Source organism: Carex rostrata, chromosome 7 (genome assembly GCF_964058835.1).
Source record: "Carex rostrata chromosome 7, lpCarRost1.2, whole genome shotgun sequence".
Taxonomy (NCBI): Eukaryota; Viridiplantae; Streptophyta; class Magnoliopsida; order Poales; family Cyperaceae; genus Carex; species Carex rostrata.
This window is the reverse complement of record NC_135924.1, coordinates 2106915-2127685: the sequence shown is the minus strand read 5'-3', so window position 1 is coordinate 2127685 and position 20771 is coordinate 2106915. Positions and strand designations below refer to the sequence as shown.

The 20771-nt window shown below is 35.0% G+C and overlaps 2 protein-coding genes across 6 annotated transcripts; both read right to left on the bottom strand.

Annotated features, from left to right (window-relative positions):
* Positions 1-201: 201 nt before the first annotated feature.
* LOC144557548 (F-box/LRR-repeat protein 13-like) lies at positions 202-19459 on the bottom strand. 3 transcript variants are annotated; one of them, XM_078306131.1, is made up of 5 exons: positions 19437-19459; positions 17314-18225; positions 16863-17023; positions 16361-16668; positions 202-312 (listed from the first exon to the last, which is right to left on the bottom strand). In XM_078306131.1, exons 2-4 carry the CDS (start codon positions 18190-18192, stop codon positions 16500-16502), a joined length of 1209 nt encoding a protein of 402 aa, XP_078162257.1. In that variant the 5' UTR covers positions 18193-18225; positions 19437-19459; the 3' UTR covers positions 202-312; positions 16361-16499. The 3 variants fall into 3 exon arrangements, with proteins under 3 accessions (XP_078162257.1, XP_078162256.1, XP_078162255.1); XM_078306130.1 differs by lacking the exon at positions 19437-19459 and adding an exon at positions 18909-19062; XM_078306129.1 differs by lacking the exon at positions 19437-19459 and having other exon boundaries at positions 17314-18229.
* On the bottom strand, positions 400-7572 carry LOC144557549 (F-box/LRR-repeat protein 13-like). 3 transcript variants are annotated; one of them, XM_078306132.1, is made up of 4 exons: positions 7469-7572; positions 1516-2424; positions 820-980; positions 400-669 (listed from the first exon to the last, which is right to left on the bottom strand). In XM_078306132.1, exons 2-4 carry the CDS (start codon positions 2389-2391, stop codon positions 504-506), a joined length of 1203 nt encoding a protein of 400 aa, XP_078162258.1. In that variant the 5' UTR covers positions 2392-2424; positions 7469-7572; the 3' UTR covers positions 400-503. The 3 variants fall into 3 exon arrangements, with proteins under 3 accessions (XP_078162258.1, XP_078162259.1, XP_078162260.1); XM_078306133.1 differs by lacking the exon at positions 7469-7572 and adding an exon at positions 3390-3471; XM_078306134.1 differs by having other exon boundaries at positions 540-669; positions 833-980.
* Positions 19460-20771: the final 1312 nt, after the last annotated feature.

Here is a 20771-nt window from a genome sequence, read left to right as displayed (position 1 = left end):
TCATCCAAGGAGATATATGAATTTATCTTTCCATAAAGGGCTCTTTGAATTTCTAACTAGGATTGATCCCAATTCTGATTAAACGGCCTGAATTCCAAATTCAACATTTGAGGTACTGTAGAGCACATGGATGCCATTAATTTACAATTAATTAAATCTTGTTGAGCCTCAAAGTGAGATTTTGGCTTGTGCTGTACATTGTTTGTGTTTATTACTACTATGTTTATATATGAAGCACACTTCATTTAGTCTATAAGAAAATACTAAAAAAGAAAATCTCAGAATGCATACAAACCAACTCAACTCAAAGAACTAGGTATTGACTGCATAACTGAATTATAAAATTACTAAAATTACATGAAGGATGCAGCAAGTAGAATTAAGAAACATAACATAACATAACATAATACAGCATGGTGTCAATGTAATAAGGCCAAAAGAGGATAAAGTGATACAGTATCTAATCTCTGCAAAACACTTCTCATAAGGTGAGGTACTAACTACTAACCAACTGAGGAAATATTAATATTTCCAAATGTCTTTACACATCTATCCAACATACTCATCAGCTTAATTGGCAACTTACCATCCTTCGGATAATGAATATCAACTGTCTCAAGATGCTCAGCCATGAACGAAACATCTTGCTCGGCGTCTATAATGTTTTCTCTGATTTGGTAGTAAAAACAACAAAGTTCACAATTAGAACATGACCATCATGCATTTTCAAATAAAAAGTTACCAGCATAGAAAAAGACAGAGTATATAAACAAATTGAAGAGAGAGAGGAAGAGAGAGAGGAAGAGAGAGAGAGAGTACTTTTTCAAGAGACATTTCAAAGTAAGCTTTTGTAGAAGAGGAGAATGCTCAAGGAAACAAGCTATCAAATCAAAATTATTAATCATGTGCCGAGCTTTAATTTCCAAGCTCTTCAAGTTCTTGAAGGTTCTGCACTTAGTAATATCCTTCTTCCAATATTCCTTGTTAAAAAAAGAGAATCATATTTAAAGGGAACATCCATCTTACATTGTAGTTGAAAGAGTTTTCAATAAAGGGGAACATGCATTTATGCAACAATACATTCAATTGGGAAATGTGCTTTTATTTATTATGCAAGCAATGTTTATTCATTTGAGTAACACAAACATTATTACGTCCATGTAGGGGTGCAAATGGATCGGATACGAATTGGATATTAGATGGATATACATACAGATACATATCGAATATCGGATATCCGTAGATATATACATAAATATTATTGTAATTAATGATAAACTATATGGTATATATCTACTATTCAAATATGGATAATTAAAATTCAAAATCATATCCGAATCCATATCCGCACGAATATTCAGATATCAGATACCCGTATCTAATTTTTAGACACGGATGCGGATACGGTCGGATAATATCTGACCCGTTTGCACCCTTATGTCCATGCCAAATAATGCCAATAAGGAAATGAATTTGAGTGTTGGTTTCATAGAGATGAGAAAATATGTGTTTTACCTTTAAATCAGGATCTCGTAAAAAAAAGGTCAGACTTGTAGCATTTGAGAGACCACTAAGAAGTTGTGCATCGGGCAGATCATTAACATCCATTTCCTCATTCCCATTTAAGACGATTTGAGCATATACTAAAGAGGTCAATTTCTCCAACGAAATAATTCTGATGCTGTTCTTAATAGAACCGATGGACAAAATAATAAGACTAGGGCAACAAATTCGCATGTGTTGATATTGACAGCAAAAGCGAACAATCAACTTTTTCAACACGTTAGAGGAAATGTCAGATATAAACAAATCACAGTATTCTAGCCTGAGCCCTTCGAGAGAGGGGCAGCCCAATAAAAGCTTTTGTGCAAAATCATCATCGAGACTTAAGTGTTCTAGCACCAAAGTTTGGAGACAAGGAAGAGCTATTGATTTGGGTCTAATAATAGTCATCACAGGAACTGATTGGACACACAACGCAAGTTTTTCTAGGCTTTCACATGAGAACACGGAATCGGGAATAATCAACGGAGCATCTACATTAGATAAAATGTAGACAATGATAATCCGAGGCATTAGAAATGCTGCACAATCAAGCCATTCCATTGAAGGCCCGTGAGAGGTATCCTCAAATTGCCCTTTATATATAACTTTCCTCAAGCAAGATTGCCCTCTATTTTGAAACACACTATCTACAAACCGGCCAAACCAGTCACAATCATTGTGAAAATTACCAAGTTGGAAGTTCAAGACCGGCACAGAAGCCCAAGTGTTTTTCCATCTTTTGGAAAGGATGCATGTTTGCACAACCTCTTTTGCGGTAAGACGGGAGAGGATATGGTTCAAAACATCATCAGGCAGTCTACTAATCCAGTCAACCATGTCATTCATGGTTCAATGTTCAAAGAAACCTTGCATCAAATCCTGTGCTAACATACACAACAAAAAAAAAGATATGTTGTTACTGACACCATTGTTTGTTTCTTTGTAATAAGTTAATAACTAATGAAAGTTTCAGTCAGGCTTTGTTAGTGGCGTAGAAAAAAAGCAAAAAGTAACACATATATGAAAAAACCTTTGTCTACAACCAAAAACTTTTTTTTGTCCTAATATACATAGAAAACCACATATATAATATTAAAAGAGAAAGCTTTAGAGAACCAGTAAAAAAGCTTGATGCTCAGACCAAGGAAGGGTACTTAATACTGGTACAACAGAACCACCATCAGGTACACTGTGATGCCCTAAAACTGGAAGCCAGGAAATGGGTCTGGTCTTGGAAAGGGTTAATTAATACCATGCAGCGAGTTTATTTTTCAAGCAAAATGCATCATGAGACTGTTCTAAAAGAAAGGAGGGGGGGGGGGGGGGGGGGGGGGGGTGGGGTGGTTTGAAAGGATGGCTTTGGCTTTTGGCTATATGCATGTAGAGGATCCCTTCCATGCAGAAGCTTTGGCTTTACTGAACACAATCAAGATGTATAGGTTGGCAAAAGCAAATAGGGAAACAACAAAGGCCAACCTATTCTCAGACTACAAAACTCTCGTGCATGCGGTTGCTGGTAACAATCTCCAAGATTTGCCCTCATGGAAAGCATCTGAAACAGTAGCTGAATGATTTTCTCTCCATCAGACATGTATCTAGAGAAGCACTGACAGGGCCTCATCAACTGTAAAATTGGGAGATATGACCATGCAGGAAGGGGAGCAAGGCAAAGGCAACAGGCCTCAATTAGAGAACCAGCTGAGCATAATTCACTTTAGAGTAGAATGATGTAATTAGGCACTTTTTGAACAAATTTGTGTGTTGTAGGGTACTGGTTCAAACCAAATTTCTCCAAATTTCGGTAAGCTCAAAACAGTAAGTAATCGACAATCAGCTGGCCTTACCTGAAATTGCTCCAAATTTCGGTGAAGATGGATCAGCAACGAAGGAGCTGCTAGGGGTCTTTGTGCCTCTGTGTGCCTCTGAGTAAAGAAGGTGAAGCCTAGGGCTGGATTGACAAAATTAGATGGATAAGTTTGTAGCCAAAAATCAAGGAGAAATAAATGGAAAGAAGAGACCAATTCAGAGAGGAAGCGAAAGAGAAGTACCTTGTGAGAGCTTAAGAAGAGATGATCCAAGAAGGAAAGGATGTCTATGGAAAGAGCATTTTCGTGCGAATCTCGTAATGCTGTCGGATTAGAGTGCTGGCCATTAGATTGTCACTAAACTTCCCCGGAGAATGGTTTTTCTTCTTTCCCGCGTCTAGTCTAGGGAATCGTTCGTTCCCTCAGGAGAGAAGAAGAAAGAATGGAAGAATGAACAAAGAGATGCTTAAGTCGTGCTACCAAAATGCTGCTCTCAAAATTCAAAATTCGAAATTAGTTGGGTTGAGTTGAGGAATGGAGGAGAGATGAATGTCGGCTAGGGATTTCACATATCTCAAAATTTCATTTTATAAAATCCGAACCCTTCTGCACGAATCTCAAAGTAACCCATTCCAATTAATGCTAGCTAACCGTTCTGTACATTAATTAAGAGCGATGATTTGTACCTTAATTTATTGTTTAAAGCCTCTTTGAATTTTGATTCTATTTTTTTTTGTGTCCAGAATTTGATTCTAATAAATAAAAATAATCTTCTAGATGGATTGGAGTTAACTAACCTTTGAACAAATATTATTTAGTATTGTCAAATGAGTTATTAATACATATTAGATAAGGTATAAATATTTATTAATAATTTATATTAATAATTTCAGACGTTATTTAGTGTCATATAAAAATTATTGTGATTAATTTTCCATAAAAAATTATTGTGCCCAATTTTTTTAGGGGCCTTTATTGTAACTTTTTCATATAAAAGTATTGTAATTAAGTTGCTCATAAAATCTACATGTAAAAGAGCACAATCGAGTGATAATCATTTAATTCTGATTTATTAGGGTGGTAAATAAAAAAAATTTCGGTGTTTTGAATTTTGGATATATATCAATTTCAGGTTTTAATTTGGAGAAATATGAAATTAATTAAAAAAATATATAATTTAGATTTAACAGAGCAGTTTTTGATCATGCAGCACACACTATAGAATATTAAAACAATGCATATGGTTTGTGCGCTGCATGAAGCCAAAACTATTATGTTACAAAATTTACCCAAAAAAACCTCACAACACAAGATCCATTCTGTACCCAATTTTTTTAGGGGCCTTTCTTGTAACTTTTTCATAGAAAATTATTGTGCTTAAGCTGTTCATAACATGCACTTATAAAAGGGCACAATCAGCTAAATATAAAGCTTAAGAATGAAGGTAGACAGTACATATACATATATACAACAATAATAGAGAGAAAATTAATAGATAACTAAGCAACACCAGAATCCACAAAACAAAGCAACATTAAATCACCCAACAATCACAACACCAGAATCTTCATAATGTTTTTTACTACCTTTTTTATCATGGAATTATAAATGGGACACAGTCTAACTAGCTACTGCCTTATTCTTCTTTCATCAAAAGAGCTTCTGTGAAATTCCATGGTCTCTTCCTGCACTTTCATGTCAGGGCACTTCTGGATCACCTCTTTTTGTAGCTGAAGCTTTTTCTAGAGCTGCTCCACCTCCTCCACAGCTTCGCTTATGCTCTCTTGTTCTTGCTGGTTCACCTTCCCCTACACAACAGTTAACAAAATTCTGTGAGTTGAGCACTAAATCAAATTGAAGAACTTAATTTGTACGTAGTTAATTTACCTCAACTGCAGTAATAAGTTTATTAATTGAATTGATCTTCCGATACGGCCACCTCGAAAAACCAAATTCTCGGCATTTTTTTCTTGAGGATACTCATTCCCAATTCCTAGCTTCTCTGTTGCCTTTGCCAGTGGCAAGTCAAAGTGCTTCTGGACATCGGATAGAGTAAGGCTTTTTACCTTACTGTTACTTGCTCTTTTCCATCTCTGTTGCTTCTCTGGTTGTTGCATTCCTGCATAGTTCATTTCACCATCGAAAACCTTACTGCAAGACTTTAACATAAAATGTGACAAACCAATTTAAACATTAAAAAAAAAACAAATGGATAAACAAAATAAATAATCAGAATTCAAGGGAATTCTGATTGTTATGGCCTATAGAGGTCTGACCACTACACATCATCCAATAAAATATGCTCTCACCTTCTATAACTGGATGCTTTCTCATAGAATCCTTATCTTCAATATCTGGAGCTTTAAGATCTACAATTGTTTGCAATTATTTAATTAAGATGAGTTCTAATCAGATAAAAATTAAAATAATTATCAAGAACAGAATTGAAATCAGTTATATCGAGGGGTTGAAGTTCAAGTCTTGGAAAAAGTTTTACTTCAGAGTTCCAACGACGGATCCAGAAAAGCAACTTGATTAGGTATATAAGCAATATAGTTTACCAAAGTAATTATTGTTGAAATTTGCACTCAAACTGGTGGATGTATCAGATTCAGTGGGGAATTTAATTACCAGTATTACTTTATACAATAAACAATGTCTCACCTTTCGCAAATCGGTCCTCTTTCTCAGAATTTATATTTTCAACAGATGGCGCCTTTAAACCTATAATAAATGTGATAATCATTTTAAAACAAGCTCTCTAGTACTATTGACTTCACATATGTTGTTATATGTGCCATTATATCCTCTCATGCATCTTATTAAATTTGAATATTTTGAACTATATATAAGATCTGATCATACAATTTGGATCAAATAATAGCATAATGATTTATTCTTAATAATCACAGCACAGTAGGAGTTCCTTGTACTATATATATATCGGCAAGTTACTTGACCAGTAAAGAATCTAAAGAATTAATCCAATATAATGTTATCAGGAAACTCACCTTGGAAACCTTGCTTTTGTACATTAAATGCTGGAATTTGATCATCTGCAATTGAAACTAATAGAGGGTTATCAAGATCTAAGTTAGCAAGAATGAATGCAACATCTTCACTGTTAAGAAGCAAAATATCATCATGTCCTGCATTCAGAAGAAACGTAATATCGTCAGCATCTGCATTGGTAAGAAATAAAGGATCATCAAGATAGAGAGGATTGTTAATTTTAATTACCAGCAAAAGGTTGAGGATCATGACGATTTTCATCAGCATGAAATGGCGCGTCATCGAGATTTGTGCTGGCAATAAATGGTGGATTATTAGCAGAGATGTTTGGCTGACACAAGCGGTCGTCTTGCCCGGCATTGCTAATTGGATTCAGTGGAACTTGTGCTAAGCGCATCAATTCAAAAACAATTTTCAGGTCATTAAGCAGAGATGGTACCGATGCCAACACTAAACTAAGAAAAGCAAGCGACTGAAGGTAGCATTGAAGCATCTTCACCTACATTCATAAATCAAAATTAAAAAAAGAAAAAAACGATTGACTATAGAAATTGAATTATCAAGCTCAATGTTCAACAGCTTTATTATATATATGTACCTGTTCCAAGCATTTACATCTATGCATTCTTTGCTCATATCTTGCTTTTCTCTTCTTCTCTCCTTCTGTGACCTTGTCTGGTTTCTCTTTCATTCTGTTAATGCACAGACAAACAAAACAAGGTTTTTTACTGATTTCATTTTCTTTTAACCAAAACAGTTATCAATTATAATCCATCCAATACAATCTTTCCTGCATGAACATTCAGATAATGCATAAAAGTTTGGAATTCACTTTTTTTTTTGTTCCGTAAACAATATTTGCGGTATATATATCTGAGAAAATTTGTTCATTGTCTAATTTGAAATTCATAACATGCAATCTCATGGTTTAGTATATGCTAAGTCAAACCAAGTGAACAGCAACTTGTTAATCATAACTGAGGTTACAAAATTCCATTTAAAAGAAAGTTTAGAAAAGGTAAAGAAAGAGAGAAAGAGAAAGCCCATACCTCAAAAAAGTAAATATGTAAGCAATAAAGTATAGCATTAGAGAATGGGCTTTTTACCTTTTAGAGATGATAGCATGTAATTCTTAGATTTCAATCATTCTCTACTTTTTTCTAAATCTCATCTCTATAATTGCATGCTTGGTTGTGTTATTTTCCTTGTATCAATGGAGGATTTATAGGGTTTCATTCACCATCTAATCTCATATTCTAATCTGAATTCATTGTATGTGATCTGAAAAAATTAATACAAAAGATTTGCTTGAAGAGTCATTGTATATTACCAATAAAAATTATTAAAAAAATTCCATTTAATATTAGACATAGCGGGTTAAATGTTCAATGAATTTAACCAGAGAAGGGATAATTGAGGTAGCCATTAGCTGTCATTTTGTGAAATGGTCATATCCATTTCTAAAATCAATGGAGAGATTGAGTAATAGTTGGATGCCTTTTATAATGGATCATGGGCCATTGGAGGCCCAATAAAGTGTGTATAAGATAATTAAGTTGGGCGACTAAAGGTCCAAGCAAGTGTGTTTTTAGGTTTACATGAAAAGAAAGCTAGCTAGGAAGGGAAATGCTACACAATTCTACATGAAAACAACTGGTACTATTGTTTGTAGTCTACAAGCTAGCTTTACCAAATTTAGATAAGCTCTATGTATATGTGGCTATTTGGTTCTCAATTTTGGGGCTGTGGAGACAAGAAATGGCCAATGCCGGAACGATCAGTCGACCTACAGCAGGAAGGCCCCTTCAGTGGAAGTCTTCAAGAAGTACCTAAGGCAAATAGCTAGGGAAACGTTGTTCGGGGCGTCTTACACTGCCAAAGCAATAGTTCCAGCAGGGCTCTCAGCTGCACCGGGTGAAGGAATGCTCTGTTTTTCGAATGGCTCTTGGTCGGATAATTGAAAACAGGGCAGTGCCATGTGTGTTCTTCTCGGACTGTGCTACTCTGGTGGAGCTAGTAACGAGACATGTATCCCCTGAACCTGACTGGACGACAAGCAAGGAGATACTTGACAGAGGGGTAAAAAAATATCGAATCAGGTTTAAATAGCTAATTGGATTTAAACCTATTAACTAATTGCGTACTCGATAAAAAAATAATATTTTGACTTATATTTTTCAATACTCTGACTTGTAATTTCTAATTCTTTAACTTATAATTATAATACCAATCATAATTCAATAAATTTATTTTGATTTTAACACTAAATTTAGCCTGAATTACAAATCAAACATCCAGAGAGGTCAAAAATTTTTTTCAGGAAAAAGCAAAATCGATTAGTACCGACAGATCACTACTAAAACTCAAAATCATAGAGATTTTACTTACTGGTATAATATACAAGGCATTTTAATCCTTTTGTTGAATACTACAATTCATATACTTTTCTTACTGCTATCAACACACTAATAATTTAAAGTGATTTAGTATCTATGTACTTCATTTTAACCTTATTTTATTTGTCAAACATAAGGTTAAGTTGTGGCACTAATTATTTGTCAAAAAGTTACATGAATGCAATATTTGTGGGTAGTTGTATCCCTTCAATGTTGTACAATTCAAAAGGAGAAGCTATCATCCAAAGGAGATATATGAGTTAATCTTTCAATAAAGGGCTCTATGAATTTCTAGCTAGGATTGATCCGAATTCTGATTAAACGATCCGAATTCCAAATTCAACATTTGAGGTACTGTAGAGCATACGATCGAAATCGACTCAGTGTTGAGGCCATTTACAATTAATTAAGTCTTGTTTAGCCTCAAAGTGAGATTTTGGCTTGTGCTTGTACATTGTTTTTGTGTTTATTACTACTATGTTTATATATGAAGCACATTTCACTTAGTCATGCCCAAGCACAATTGAATCATAAAATAATTAAAATTAGATGCGTCGTTGCGGCAACCACAATCATTTTTTTTTTTTGGTGTGTAAGTTGACATACATGCGTGACATTTTTTTTTTCCCCTTCTTTTGTATTGTAGTAGTCATATCAGTATGCTTTGAAGTTTTTAATTCACTAAACTATTAACAAAGTATATATTTAAAATTTGAAACATAAAATTATGTAACTTTAAAATCTTGCAAGCGGCGGTCCTCGCGTTGCTTCGGCAACGATTGTCGAGGCAGATGGAAAAGTATTCAAAGAATTTGAATAAGTATATAGGATGAGTAAGGCAGTGGAGAAACACACAGGAGAAAGTTTTAACACAAGTTGTACATGATCGAATTATACAAAAGCTATAGTTCAGCTAGTGTTTGGTTCATTTTTTGTGTTTGAAAGAATGACGGTTGGGATTAGCTTGTTATTCCTTTGCTGCAGTCCTTTCAAACACAGTTTTTTTAACAAAAAAATGGTTACTAGTGTATGTTTTTATGAAATAGTAGGACAAAATAATATCTACAATATGAAAGGATGTGAGACTTTCTGTAGTTATTTTTCTTTTTCCTTTGCTGCACTATTGTCGGTGCTGTAGAAATCAAAAAGTGTGTTATTTAAATAAAAATAACCAAGTTAATTCATTCTTATGGTAATTAAAAAGCATTTTGCCATTTTTTTTAGCAAACAACATCTGCATTTTGCATTTTTCAAATGAAAAAAAAAAAAAATTGCACAGATCCTCTCTCCATAACCCATTGGACAGGCTCTTAATTAACTAACTAATTTTTTTTTTTTGAAAGGTACGGTAGAAGCTAATTAACTAACTAATTGTCAGTAAAGAATTCTGCTAGGAGCAGGAAAGCTTAACTCACTTACCAATTACCTTAATTCTCAAGGGATTACCAAAATCTAATGTTGTCAAAGGATTTTGAGTTTCCAACCAAAATTATAAATTAGGGGGATAAAACCAAATACTTGCATCCAAAAGCCAATCTTAGGTTTTGGTAAGCCTTTGAAAATTTAGGTACTTGTCTTTTTCTTTGCTAGAGTACATTACTTTGCAAATTAACACATGGGTCTAATTAAACCCAAATAATAAACAGTCAATTTGTGGAATAAGAGTCTAATCTCAAGATTAATATAGAAAATTAAAATATTAACACTGGGTCTAATGGTTTCATGCACCGGGCAAATTGACCCTACCCCGAATACCCCTGGAAAGCTAGAATACTTTAGGTTATCATGTTTATTGTACAATCTGATTTGCACACCCGTTAAGCTTGAGACATCCTTACAAAATCTCGAAGCAATGGAATAACAATAGCTTTAGCCTTGCGCAATTTTATGCTTCTAGTCAGAATTAAGATTCCTCGATCTCTTCTGGTTGTACCACAAACAAACCAAATAGATTTTTCTGTGTTAACAAGCAATTGAACTTGATGTGAGTTTAGTCAAAAAAAAAAAAAAAATGAAAAATAGAATAAAAAAGCGAATAAATAAATGTAATAAGATATTAAAATATTGAGAAGAAAACCATAAAATAGATTAAGAGATAGTTGACAGGTAGAGAAATTAAATGCAATTGAACTTGATGTGTCCAAAATTTATCCTCCTCAATTGTGCAACTGAACATGTAATAAAAATGCCAGCACCAAAGATATTACCCTAACTGAAAAGAGTGCACAGAATACTCTATACATCATTTATTATTGTTACATCATTTATTATTGTTACATAGTGTTACGTTACGAAATTTTAATAATTAAATTCAAATGATTTAAAGGCAAGAATCGAAAATTTGTGCTAATGAAATAAAAGTTTAGACCTTAATTAAGGTCATAGAAATAAGTAAATTAAGTATGAATCGAAACCGCGTTAAAATTTCGAGATTTTTGAGATTTTATAGGTTGAGTGCGGATGGGTTGACCCGCACTGCGGGTGGGTGCGTCCGCACTCATGAGATCATGTGTTTATCTGAAATTTCTGAAATTCTTCTAAATGCTGAGTGCAGATGGATGACCCGCACTGTGGGTGGAAGGCATCCGCATTAGGCTCAGACTTTTTTTGAAATTGTGTCTAAAATTGGCTAAGTACTGAGTGCGGGTGAGGTTGACCCGCACTGCGGATGATATTGATTCGCACTACGCTCGGATTTTCTTGAATTTCTATCTAAAATTTTCTAAGTATTGAGTGCGGGTGAAGCCACCCGCACTGCGGATGAGTGCGTTCGCACTCTGAGATTTCTGTGTTAAATTCCATTTTTCGAAAACCGACTAAGTGCTGAGTGCGGGTCAAGCCACCCGCAGTGCGGATGGGTGCATCCGCATTCAGGGTAATTTTAACCCTAAAACTCAAATTGAAGCTTCTCTCTCTCTCACCTCACCATTTCCCCATTTTTAAGTGATTTTCGGCTAAGAGAAAAGAAAAAGAGCGTGTGATTTTCCGTTTCTTTCAGACTCCCGATTGTTGCGAGAAATCGAGTTTGGAACCGAGTAAGCAGCCGAGGATCTCTCCTAGCTCACCTATTTGGTATTTCTTTCTCTTTCCGTTTCTCTCTAAAATCTCAGATTTATCTGGTTTTCGTTTTAAACTCGAGATTTGTGTGTGAATTGCTCGAGGACTAGTTCCTCTACACTCCTTGCTTGTCATTTGTCAATCTTTTTCCCGATTTCCTTCCGATTTGTGGATTTTGATTTCTAGGGTTTCGTGCCAAAACCTAAAATGAACATAATCGTGAATTGACTAGTTTAATCCAACTGATTAGACTTATAATCGGTAAGATTACCTTTTGATCTTGAGTTTTAGAACTTTTAACGGTTAATTTGAGGTTTTGACCAAATTAGGGTTTAAACAATCGGTAAATTGAATTGATCCGAGAACCAAGGTAGTGAAACGGTGATGGATTGTTACCTAAGTGGAATTGTATATGGTCAAGAGGACATAGAGGCAAATGTGTGAGATTTTTAATAAGAAAGAATGAATTGAAAAGAATCGATACCAAAACATAAGAATTGATTTAGGACCGTACAAACCATAAGTAAACGTATAGACCACTGAACCCGAATTAAACCAAGTAAACGTATAATATAGGTGTAGGCTCGGTCGAGCAAGATATCGCGAGGCAATTCGAGACGCCCGATCCGTAACTAAGCGGTACGCTCGTCTTAAACAGGTGCGGGATTCTTGGACTTGTTTGATACTTTATTTTCAGGAATTAAACTGTGTTTTCGTTTGGCATGTTGAATATCATTGATTGCATCATTGAATTGTGTATAGCATTTGCATAGCCCAATCAAATTAAACTCGAATTGATGTGACTTGAGTGATTTGCATGCTGGTATGGTTGTAGGTTGTGTCGATCTATTATGATCTGATTTGATTGAAAGTCACCACGAATTGATTTGATATGTATGTGAATGGATTTACGAAGTTAAGCACTTGGATCCAATGAATTTGCAAAGTCGGGCTGTATGCTGGCTTTGATTCCCAGGATCCTAAATGGCCTTAGATGAACGGCCCTCAATGTTTCCCAGTACCGGTTGGGACGAGGGAGGGTGATTATGTTATGATGTGTGATTTGGAATCGTGGGTGACTAGTGTGTAACGTCTGTGGCTCGGTGGCATTCTCCTACGTGTTAATGCATTTGGAAGGTCAATTGAATATTGCGAATATTGGAAACGACATCTCAAGAGAATTTTCTTTACGTGACTTGAATCAGACCTTAATAACTGTTAAGCCAAGCAATTGCAGATGGGTGTCAGATAAAGGGTCCAGCTCGGTTGGCCATCTGTAGGTGTCAGTAACCCTACAGATGTGGGTTTGATAAAGGGTCCAGCTCGAAAGAACATCTGTAATTGCTACAAGCCCTAATAAATAGAGTTAAGCCAAAATATCTATTGTGTTTGAAATTCATCTTGGAAACTCCGTGAACTGTGTTTCAGGTTGATTAATTGTTGTCGAGCATTGGCATTCTGTTATTTATGATTATATATATCTGTTTGCATTGTTATTGTTTGGGTTTCATTGTTGAATATAGAGTTTGATTGCAAGTCCAATAATCTAAACTGTGGCAAATTTCGCACTGGGAATTTATTCTCACCCCCACCCTTTAGGTTACTTTACAGGTACTGGTGCGACTGATTCCGGAGAGGCACGAGAGTAGTAGGCCTTAGTAGCTTACCACTTGATAATCCTAGATATATTTTGTTATATAAATTTAGGGTAGACCTCATGGTTGGTATCCGGATGTGATACTTTTGTTGTATTATTTACTGTCCAGACTGTGTACTCTGATTTTATATTAGAAACTTGTTTCTATTGCTTGTTGTTGTGTTTGAACTGTGTAATTGCCTTGTAAGCATACACGGCGTTGTATGCTTACGGCGGGGGACTGTTACGACCCGTGGCCGCGGGGTGTGACACAGAGACTAAAAAATTGACCCTAAACCCTAATTATGCTATGTATATTGTTACTGGTAGAGACAGAGCTAATTGCTTGGGTATAATTCACTTACATTGACGTAGAATATCTGGTACATTGAATTATTGGGCTAGAATTAACTCCTCGTAACAAAGGGTGTAGGATATCTGGTACATTGACCTGGTCAAAGAGAAGTGAGAAAACAAATTAGCAACTATGAGCAAACAGATCGACAAATGCACTCAATCTTGATTTCAAATTGCATGGGAAGTACATGTTCCTACTTCCTACCATCAAAGTGAAAAACAAATATTCTTTCAAATTAAGTGGTCCTTCGAGTGCTCAAATTTTAGCAAGGAGGAAGCAAAGTTGTAAACTTTTAAACACGAAAGTATTACTTTTGGATTTACCAAACGCCTTTTTGCCTTTCCTTTTGCTGATCTCGGAATTTTTTCTGTCACAGATTTTTGTTGGCACGGCACTGATGATTTCTGTACCATTATGCTGATTTATTTTTTCGGTAAGAATCAAATTGATTGTTTCTAGGATTTGTTTGTACTGTGTATGGTCAGCAATTTTTCTGCTGCTGGTTTTTCTGATATTAATCTGATTAGAAAAGTTCAGTTTTCATTTCTGGTTTTTTGCTGATATGAACAGAATTTTTCTGGTTTTTGTTGTTGAAAAAGTTACTGAAAAGGGTTATAATTTGCTAGTTTCTTTATTTCTGGTATTTTCTGGCTTATTCTGAAAAAGAAGGTGCTAATTTTGCTGGTTTCTCTATTGCTGGTATTTTTTAATTTTCTGATATGCTCTGGTAAGAACAGATGCGAGCTTATTGGATTTGTTTGGTGTTTGTCAATGTGAAGCACTTGGTGGCCTTATTTAGTACTTTGTGGCCTATTTGAATCTTCGAGCTAGCTTCTGAAAGCATGCTAATACCACAATTGGACACTGACAAATTACCAATAAAGACCATAATTGTACTGATAACAAATTACCAGTGAAGACCACAATCGGACAATTGTCAGACACGATGACAAAGAATCAGTGACAAATTTTGACGTCGTGACGCAAATAAATCTTTCTAGTAGAAGAAAATTTCAAATAGAAATAGAAACAAATACCTGAACTGTTCCAAAGAACATAGGAAGGAACATTATTAATTGAAATAAAATTGCAATGCATGGAACCCAAATAAGATAATTTGAATCACTTTTATGAAGCCTGTGCCAGAAAATTGAGGGTGGAAGGCATTAGATTTTTTCATATGAGGCAATTTGTAAAAAATGTGAATCCAATGCCATCACATAGGAGTTATACATAGCTGTGCAATGGAAATGATGTTAAGAATATATTTGAATTTGTTCATAACATGATCTTTGAAAAGAGTAAATCTAATTTTGGTTAATTGGAACATGCATGTCATAGACAAGATCACATCGATGAAAGTGATATTAAGAAGATGTTCAAATTTGTTCATGACACAATCTTCAAATAATGTCGTGACATAGGATTGACACACAACTCTGCAATGAAGTGATATTAAGACGATATTCCAATTTGTTCATGACACGACCTTAAAAAAGAATAAGCCTAATTTTGGTTAATTGGAACATGCATGTTAGTCGCACAATATCACATCAGTGAAGATGATATTAAGAAGAAACTCAAATTTGTTCATGGCATGATCTTTAGAAGAAAACTCCCAATTTTGATTCGTTTGTTATTTTCAATTAAACTACTTTCTTTAATTGGCATCTGAAAATGTTTTTTATTAATTGCTCTGTCAATATTTTCAAAATTGCGACGAAGGTATGGTCAGATAATGGAATAAAACACGGTGCAAAATGCCAATTTTGGCCCTTCTCTTATGCTCAATCTAATAGTGTCAAACTCAAATCAGCAAACAATTAAAAAACAAAATCTTTACCTTTTTTTATCACTGATTCTCTTTGATTACTGAACTTCTTATCGAATCTCTCCTTGGCCTCCCAAGCTATGCTCCCAAGAGTCCATCCATGCAGTTTTTTGCTTACGATATTCTTGGATGAAAAAATAGAATCATAAAATTATAGCAACTTCATCTGAAGTATAATACCAAGATGAACTTCTACCTTTGCAATGTATTTGAATTTGAAAATGTAGCAAAATGAGATAAATTTCCTAGGCTAATTTGAGCAGGTAGGAAGCACAAACAAAGAATCAGAAAGAAAGAAAGAGGGAGAGAGAGACATACCTTGAGAGATTGAGCGGAGAGATGAGCGCAGTTTCAAATTTGAGCTTAAAGAAAGTAAATGGAGAAGAGGTGAGAAGCAAGAGGAAAAGGGGGAAAGTGGAGTCAATATCCCAAGGGAGGGAGCCCGCGCAAAAACAGAGGGCAAAGTCAGGGAGATAGCGGCGAGCAGCACGTAACACGGGCTGAGCACATGGCGACTGTGGAGGGGGGAATGACGAGTGGCACAATGACAAAAAACCAATTTGTGAGACGGAAGCTATATCATGTGAGATGACATCAGCAAACGTAAGCGTAATCTATCAAGGTCTGTCCATATCCGATCCGACGACGCAAAAGTGGGGTGTTACTGTAGAATGAACAGTAACACCCCATTGCCAATTAAGGTATTTATAATTACATGACGAAGGATGCAGCAAGTATAATTAAGAAACAAACATAACATAACATAACACAGCATGGTGTCAATGTAATTAGGCCAAAAGAGGATAAAGTGATACAGTATCTCATCTCTGCAAAACACTTCTGATAATAAGGTGAGGTACTAACTACTAACCGAGGAAATATTAATATTTCCAAATGTCTTTACACATCTATCCAACATGCTCATCAGCTTAATTGGCAACATACCATCCTTCGGATAATGAATATCAACTGTCTCAAGATGCTCAACCAGGAACGAAACATCTTGCTCGGCATGTATCATGTTTTCTCTGTTTTGGTAATAAAAACAACAAAGTTCACAATTAGAATATGACCATCATGCATTTTCAAATAAAAAGTTACCAGCATAGAAAATGACATAGGGTGCTCTCTATAGATTGGTTTTAAATTACTAAATTGTATATATAGAGCATATAAACGAATTGAAGAGAGAGAGGGAGAAAGAGAGAGAGAGAGATAGTACTCTTTCGAGAGACATTTCAAAGTAAGCTTTTGTAGAAGAGGAGAATGCTCAAGGAAACAAGCTATCAAATTGAAATTATTAATCATGCCCCAAGCTGAAATTTCCAAGCTCTTCAAGTTCCTGAAGGTTTTGCACTTAGTAATATCCTTCTTCCAATGTTCCTTGTTAAAAAAAGAGAATCATTTTTAAATTTTAAAGGGAACATCCATCTTACATTGTAGTTGAAAGAGTTTTCAATAAAGGGGAACATGCATTTATGTAACTAGCTAGTATAGAAAAGGAATTGATGAAGCAACAATACAATATATTCAATTGGAAAATCTGGTTTTATTTATTATGCAAGCAATGTTTTTGAGTAACACAAACATGATTACATCCATGCCAAATAATGGCAAGAAGGAAATGCATTTGAGTGTTGGTTTCATAGAGATGAAAAATATGTGTGTTTTACCTTGAAATCAGGATCTCGTAAAAGAAACTCCACAGTTGTAGCATTTGAGAGACCACTAAGAAGTTGTGCATCCGGAAGATCATTAACATCCACTTTCTCATCATTCCCAATTAAGCCGATTTCAGCATATACTAGAGAGGTCAATTTCTCCAACAAAAAAATTCTGATGCTGTTCTCATCAGAACAGATGGACAAAGTAATAAGACTAGGGCAACAAATTCGCATGTGCTGATATTGACAGCAAAAGTGAACAATCAACTTCTTCAACACGTTAGAGGAAATGTCAGATATAAACAAATCACAGTATTCTAGCCTGAGCCCTTCGAGAGAGGGGCAGCCCAATAAAAGCTTTTGTGCAAAATCATCATCGAGACTTAAGTGTTCTAGCACCAAAGTTTTGAGAGAAGGAAGAGCTATTGATTTGGGTCTAATAATAGTCATCACAGGAACTGATTGGACACACAACGCAAGGTTTTCTAGGCTTTCACATGAGAACAAGGAATCGGGAATAATCAACGGAGCATCTACATTAGATAAACTGCAGACAACGATAATCCGAGGCATTAGAAATGCTGCACGATCAAGCCATTCCATTGAAGGCCCATGAGAGGTATCCTCAAATCGCCCTTTATATACAACTTTCCTCAAGCAAGATTGCCCTCTATTTTGAAACACACTATTTACAAACCGGCCAAACCAATCACAATCATTGTGAAAATTACCAAGTTGGAAGTTCAAGACCGGCACAGAAGCCCAAGTGTTTCTCCATCTTTTGGAAAGGATGCATGTTTGCACAACCTCTTTTGCGGTAAGACGGGAGAGGATATGGTTCAAAACATCATCAGGCAGTCTACTAATCCAGTCAACCATGTCATTCATGGTTCAATGTTCAAAGAAACCTTGTATCAAATCCTGTCTTAACATACACACACAAAAAAAAAAGATATGTTGTTACTGACACCATTGTTTGTTTGTTTGTAATAAGTTCATAACTAATGAAAATTTCAGTCAGCCTTTGTTAGTGGCATAGAAAAAAGCAAACAGTAAAACCACATATATAATATTAAAAGAGAAAGCTTTAGAGAACCAGTAAAAAATATTGATGCTCAGACCAAGGAAGGGTACTTAATACTGGTACAACAGAACCACCATCAGGTACTGGAATGTTTTTATCATGAACTGTGTAGTGGGTCTGGGTCTATTCAGTAAGAACTATTTTCAGTATATTTAATTAGAAAAGATCTGTAAGTACTCTTTTCTGTACCTAAGCTAGAGATTACAATTTTGGCCTACAATTGGTAGAACTTTTGACCTACACCAATATGAGATGAGTTTTCTTCTCTAAGCCTCAATCACCCTCTATTGCATAATTAGACCACTTTCCCGAGTTAAACCTCAATTCTTTTTTTCTTTTTTTTTTTTTCTTTTTTAGTAAAAGTTTTGAGTAAAAATTTAAACTTAACAGTAAAATTAAGGTAAATATCAACCTATGCCAGTCTCAACTTATCCCCAAATTGTGCAATTGAACACAAGACAAGACAAGACCTTGAGGCGCTGGTGTCAGAGAGAAGAAATAAACTATATTTGCTACTGACCTTGAGGCGCTGGTGTCGGAGAGAGAGACGCGAAGTACTGGCGAAGCACTGGAGCGAGAGAGAGTAGGGGGTTGCTGGGCTCTTCGGAAAGAGGCTGTGTCTGACAGAGAAGGGGCGGCGAAGAGGGGTCAGGGGGCAAAGAGGTTCAGTAGCCAGAGGGGTTTTAGAAGGAGCGGAGAAGAGAAGGGAACTGGAGGCGATAGATAGAAAATGACACCGAGCTGAACTGCACATATTAATGTATTGGAATTATTCCATCTTTGCCCTTTATACAATCAACGGACGGACGGTTGTATTAAATGTTTTAAAATATAGTTTTGTTCACGCATCCGACACCGACACGCCTCCGATACGGATGATAGCATGCAATCTCATGGTTTAGTGAACAGCAACTTCTTAATCATAACTGAGGTTACAAAATTCCATTTAAGAAAAGGTAAAGAAATAGACAAAGATAAAGCCCATACCTTAAAAAGTAAATATGCAAGCAATAAAGTATAGCATTATTAGAGAATGGGCTTTTTTTACTTTTTAGGGATGATAGCATGTAATTCTTAGATATCAATCATTCTCTACTTTTCTGAATCTCATCTCTATAATTTTTATATATGCTTGGTTGTGTTCTTTTCCTTGTATCAATGGAGGATTTATACAGGGATTTATTCACCGGGATGCGCTATATTTAGAGCAATTTTTGTAATTTTGAGAACTTAGACGATTTTTTCTCTAAATACCTATGTTACTCTTTCACTCTCTTGTATCTAATTAATGAAAAAAGTTAATAAAAAAGAGGAGGGTTCAAATGCCTCCATTTTTTGTGCCTCCATCATGCCTCTATTTTTTAAAACTTTAATTACTCAAAATTTAAACCTTAAAAGTCAAAATAAAACCGTTAGATGTGATCTATGTTATTTTCTCTATATGCTCATAAAAAATTATCATATTTCAATTTTGTTTTTATTTGAATCAATAAGTTGAAAAATCAACGTCTAAAAATTATTCACATTAGTACGTTTTTTACAAGCTCTTGATGACAACTAAAATAAAATTGAAATGTCATAATTTTTTATGAGCACATAAAGAAAATGATCTAGATCATATCCAACGGTTTTATTTTGACTTTTAAGTTTTAAATTTTGAGTTATTAAAGTTTTAAAAAATGGAGGCATGATGGAGGCACAAAAAATGGAGGCATTTGAACCCTCCTCAATAAAAAAATGTATCTAATTAATGAAAGAAACTAATAAAGGAAAGTAATTACTCCCTTCCTAGAGGCAAAATCTCACGTGTTGAATTCCTCTTGTATCTAATTGCAAATGTATTTTCAATATTTCTCTTATTTGCATTTGATTATAATACACAAATAACACCTCAATTGCTGGATTATACACAGTATACAATTTGCTAACCCAAATGCAGGAGTCGTTTCTAATTTTTTTTTCTTTCAACCCTATCTATTAATTGCTGTAAATATTTATGGGATCGAGTTAATTTTTACTGAATCTACCGTGCCACATTTATTCTAGAAAAAAAAACACAAGTAATTATCTTCATCATTGGCCTGTGAGTTTCTACTAAAAATAAAAAAGAATCTTCATCACTGCATAAAAACTGAAAAGTCTAATTCTGAGTATACTCTGAGATAAGGTGAAAAATAAAATAATAAAGTGCAAAAGAAAAAAAAAACTTTATGCTAACAGCTTGTTAAAATCCATCTCCTAAATCTGTTCCTATGCTTGGAAGCCAACATTTCATTAACTCACACAGATTAAACGAGTACAAACTATAGAAGATCGAAACCATTGAAAGATGTCTCTCAAAAATACGTCAAATGAAAAATATATATATACACCCCAAATAAAT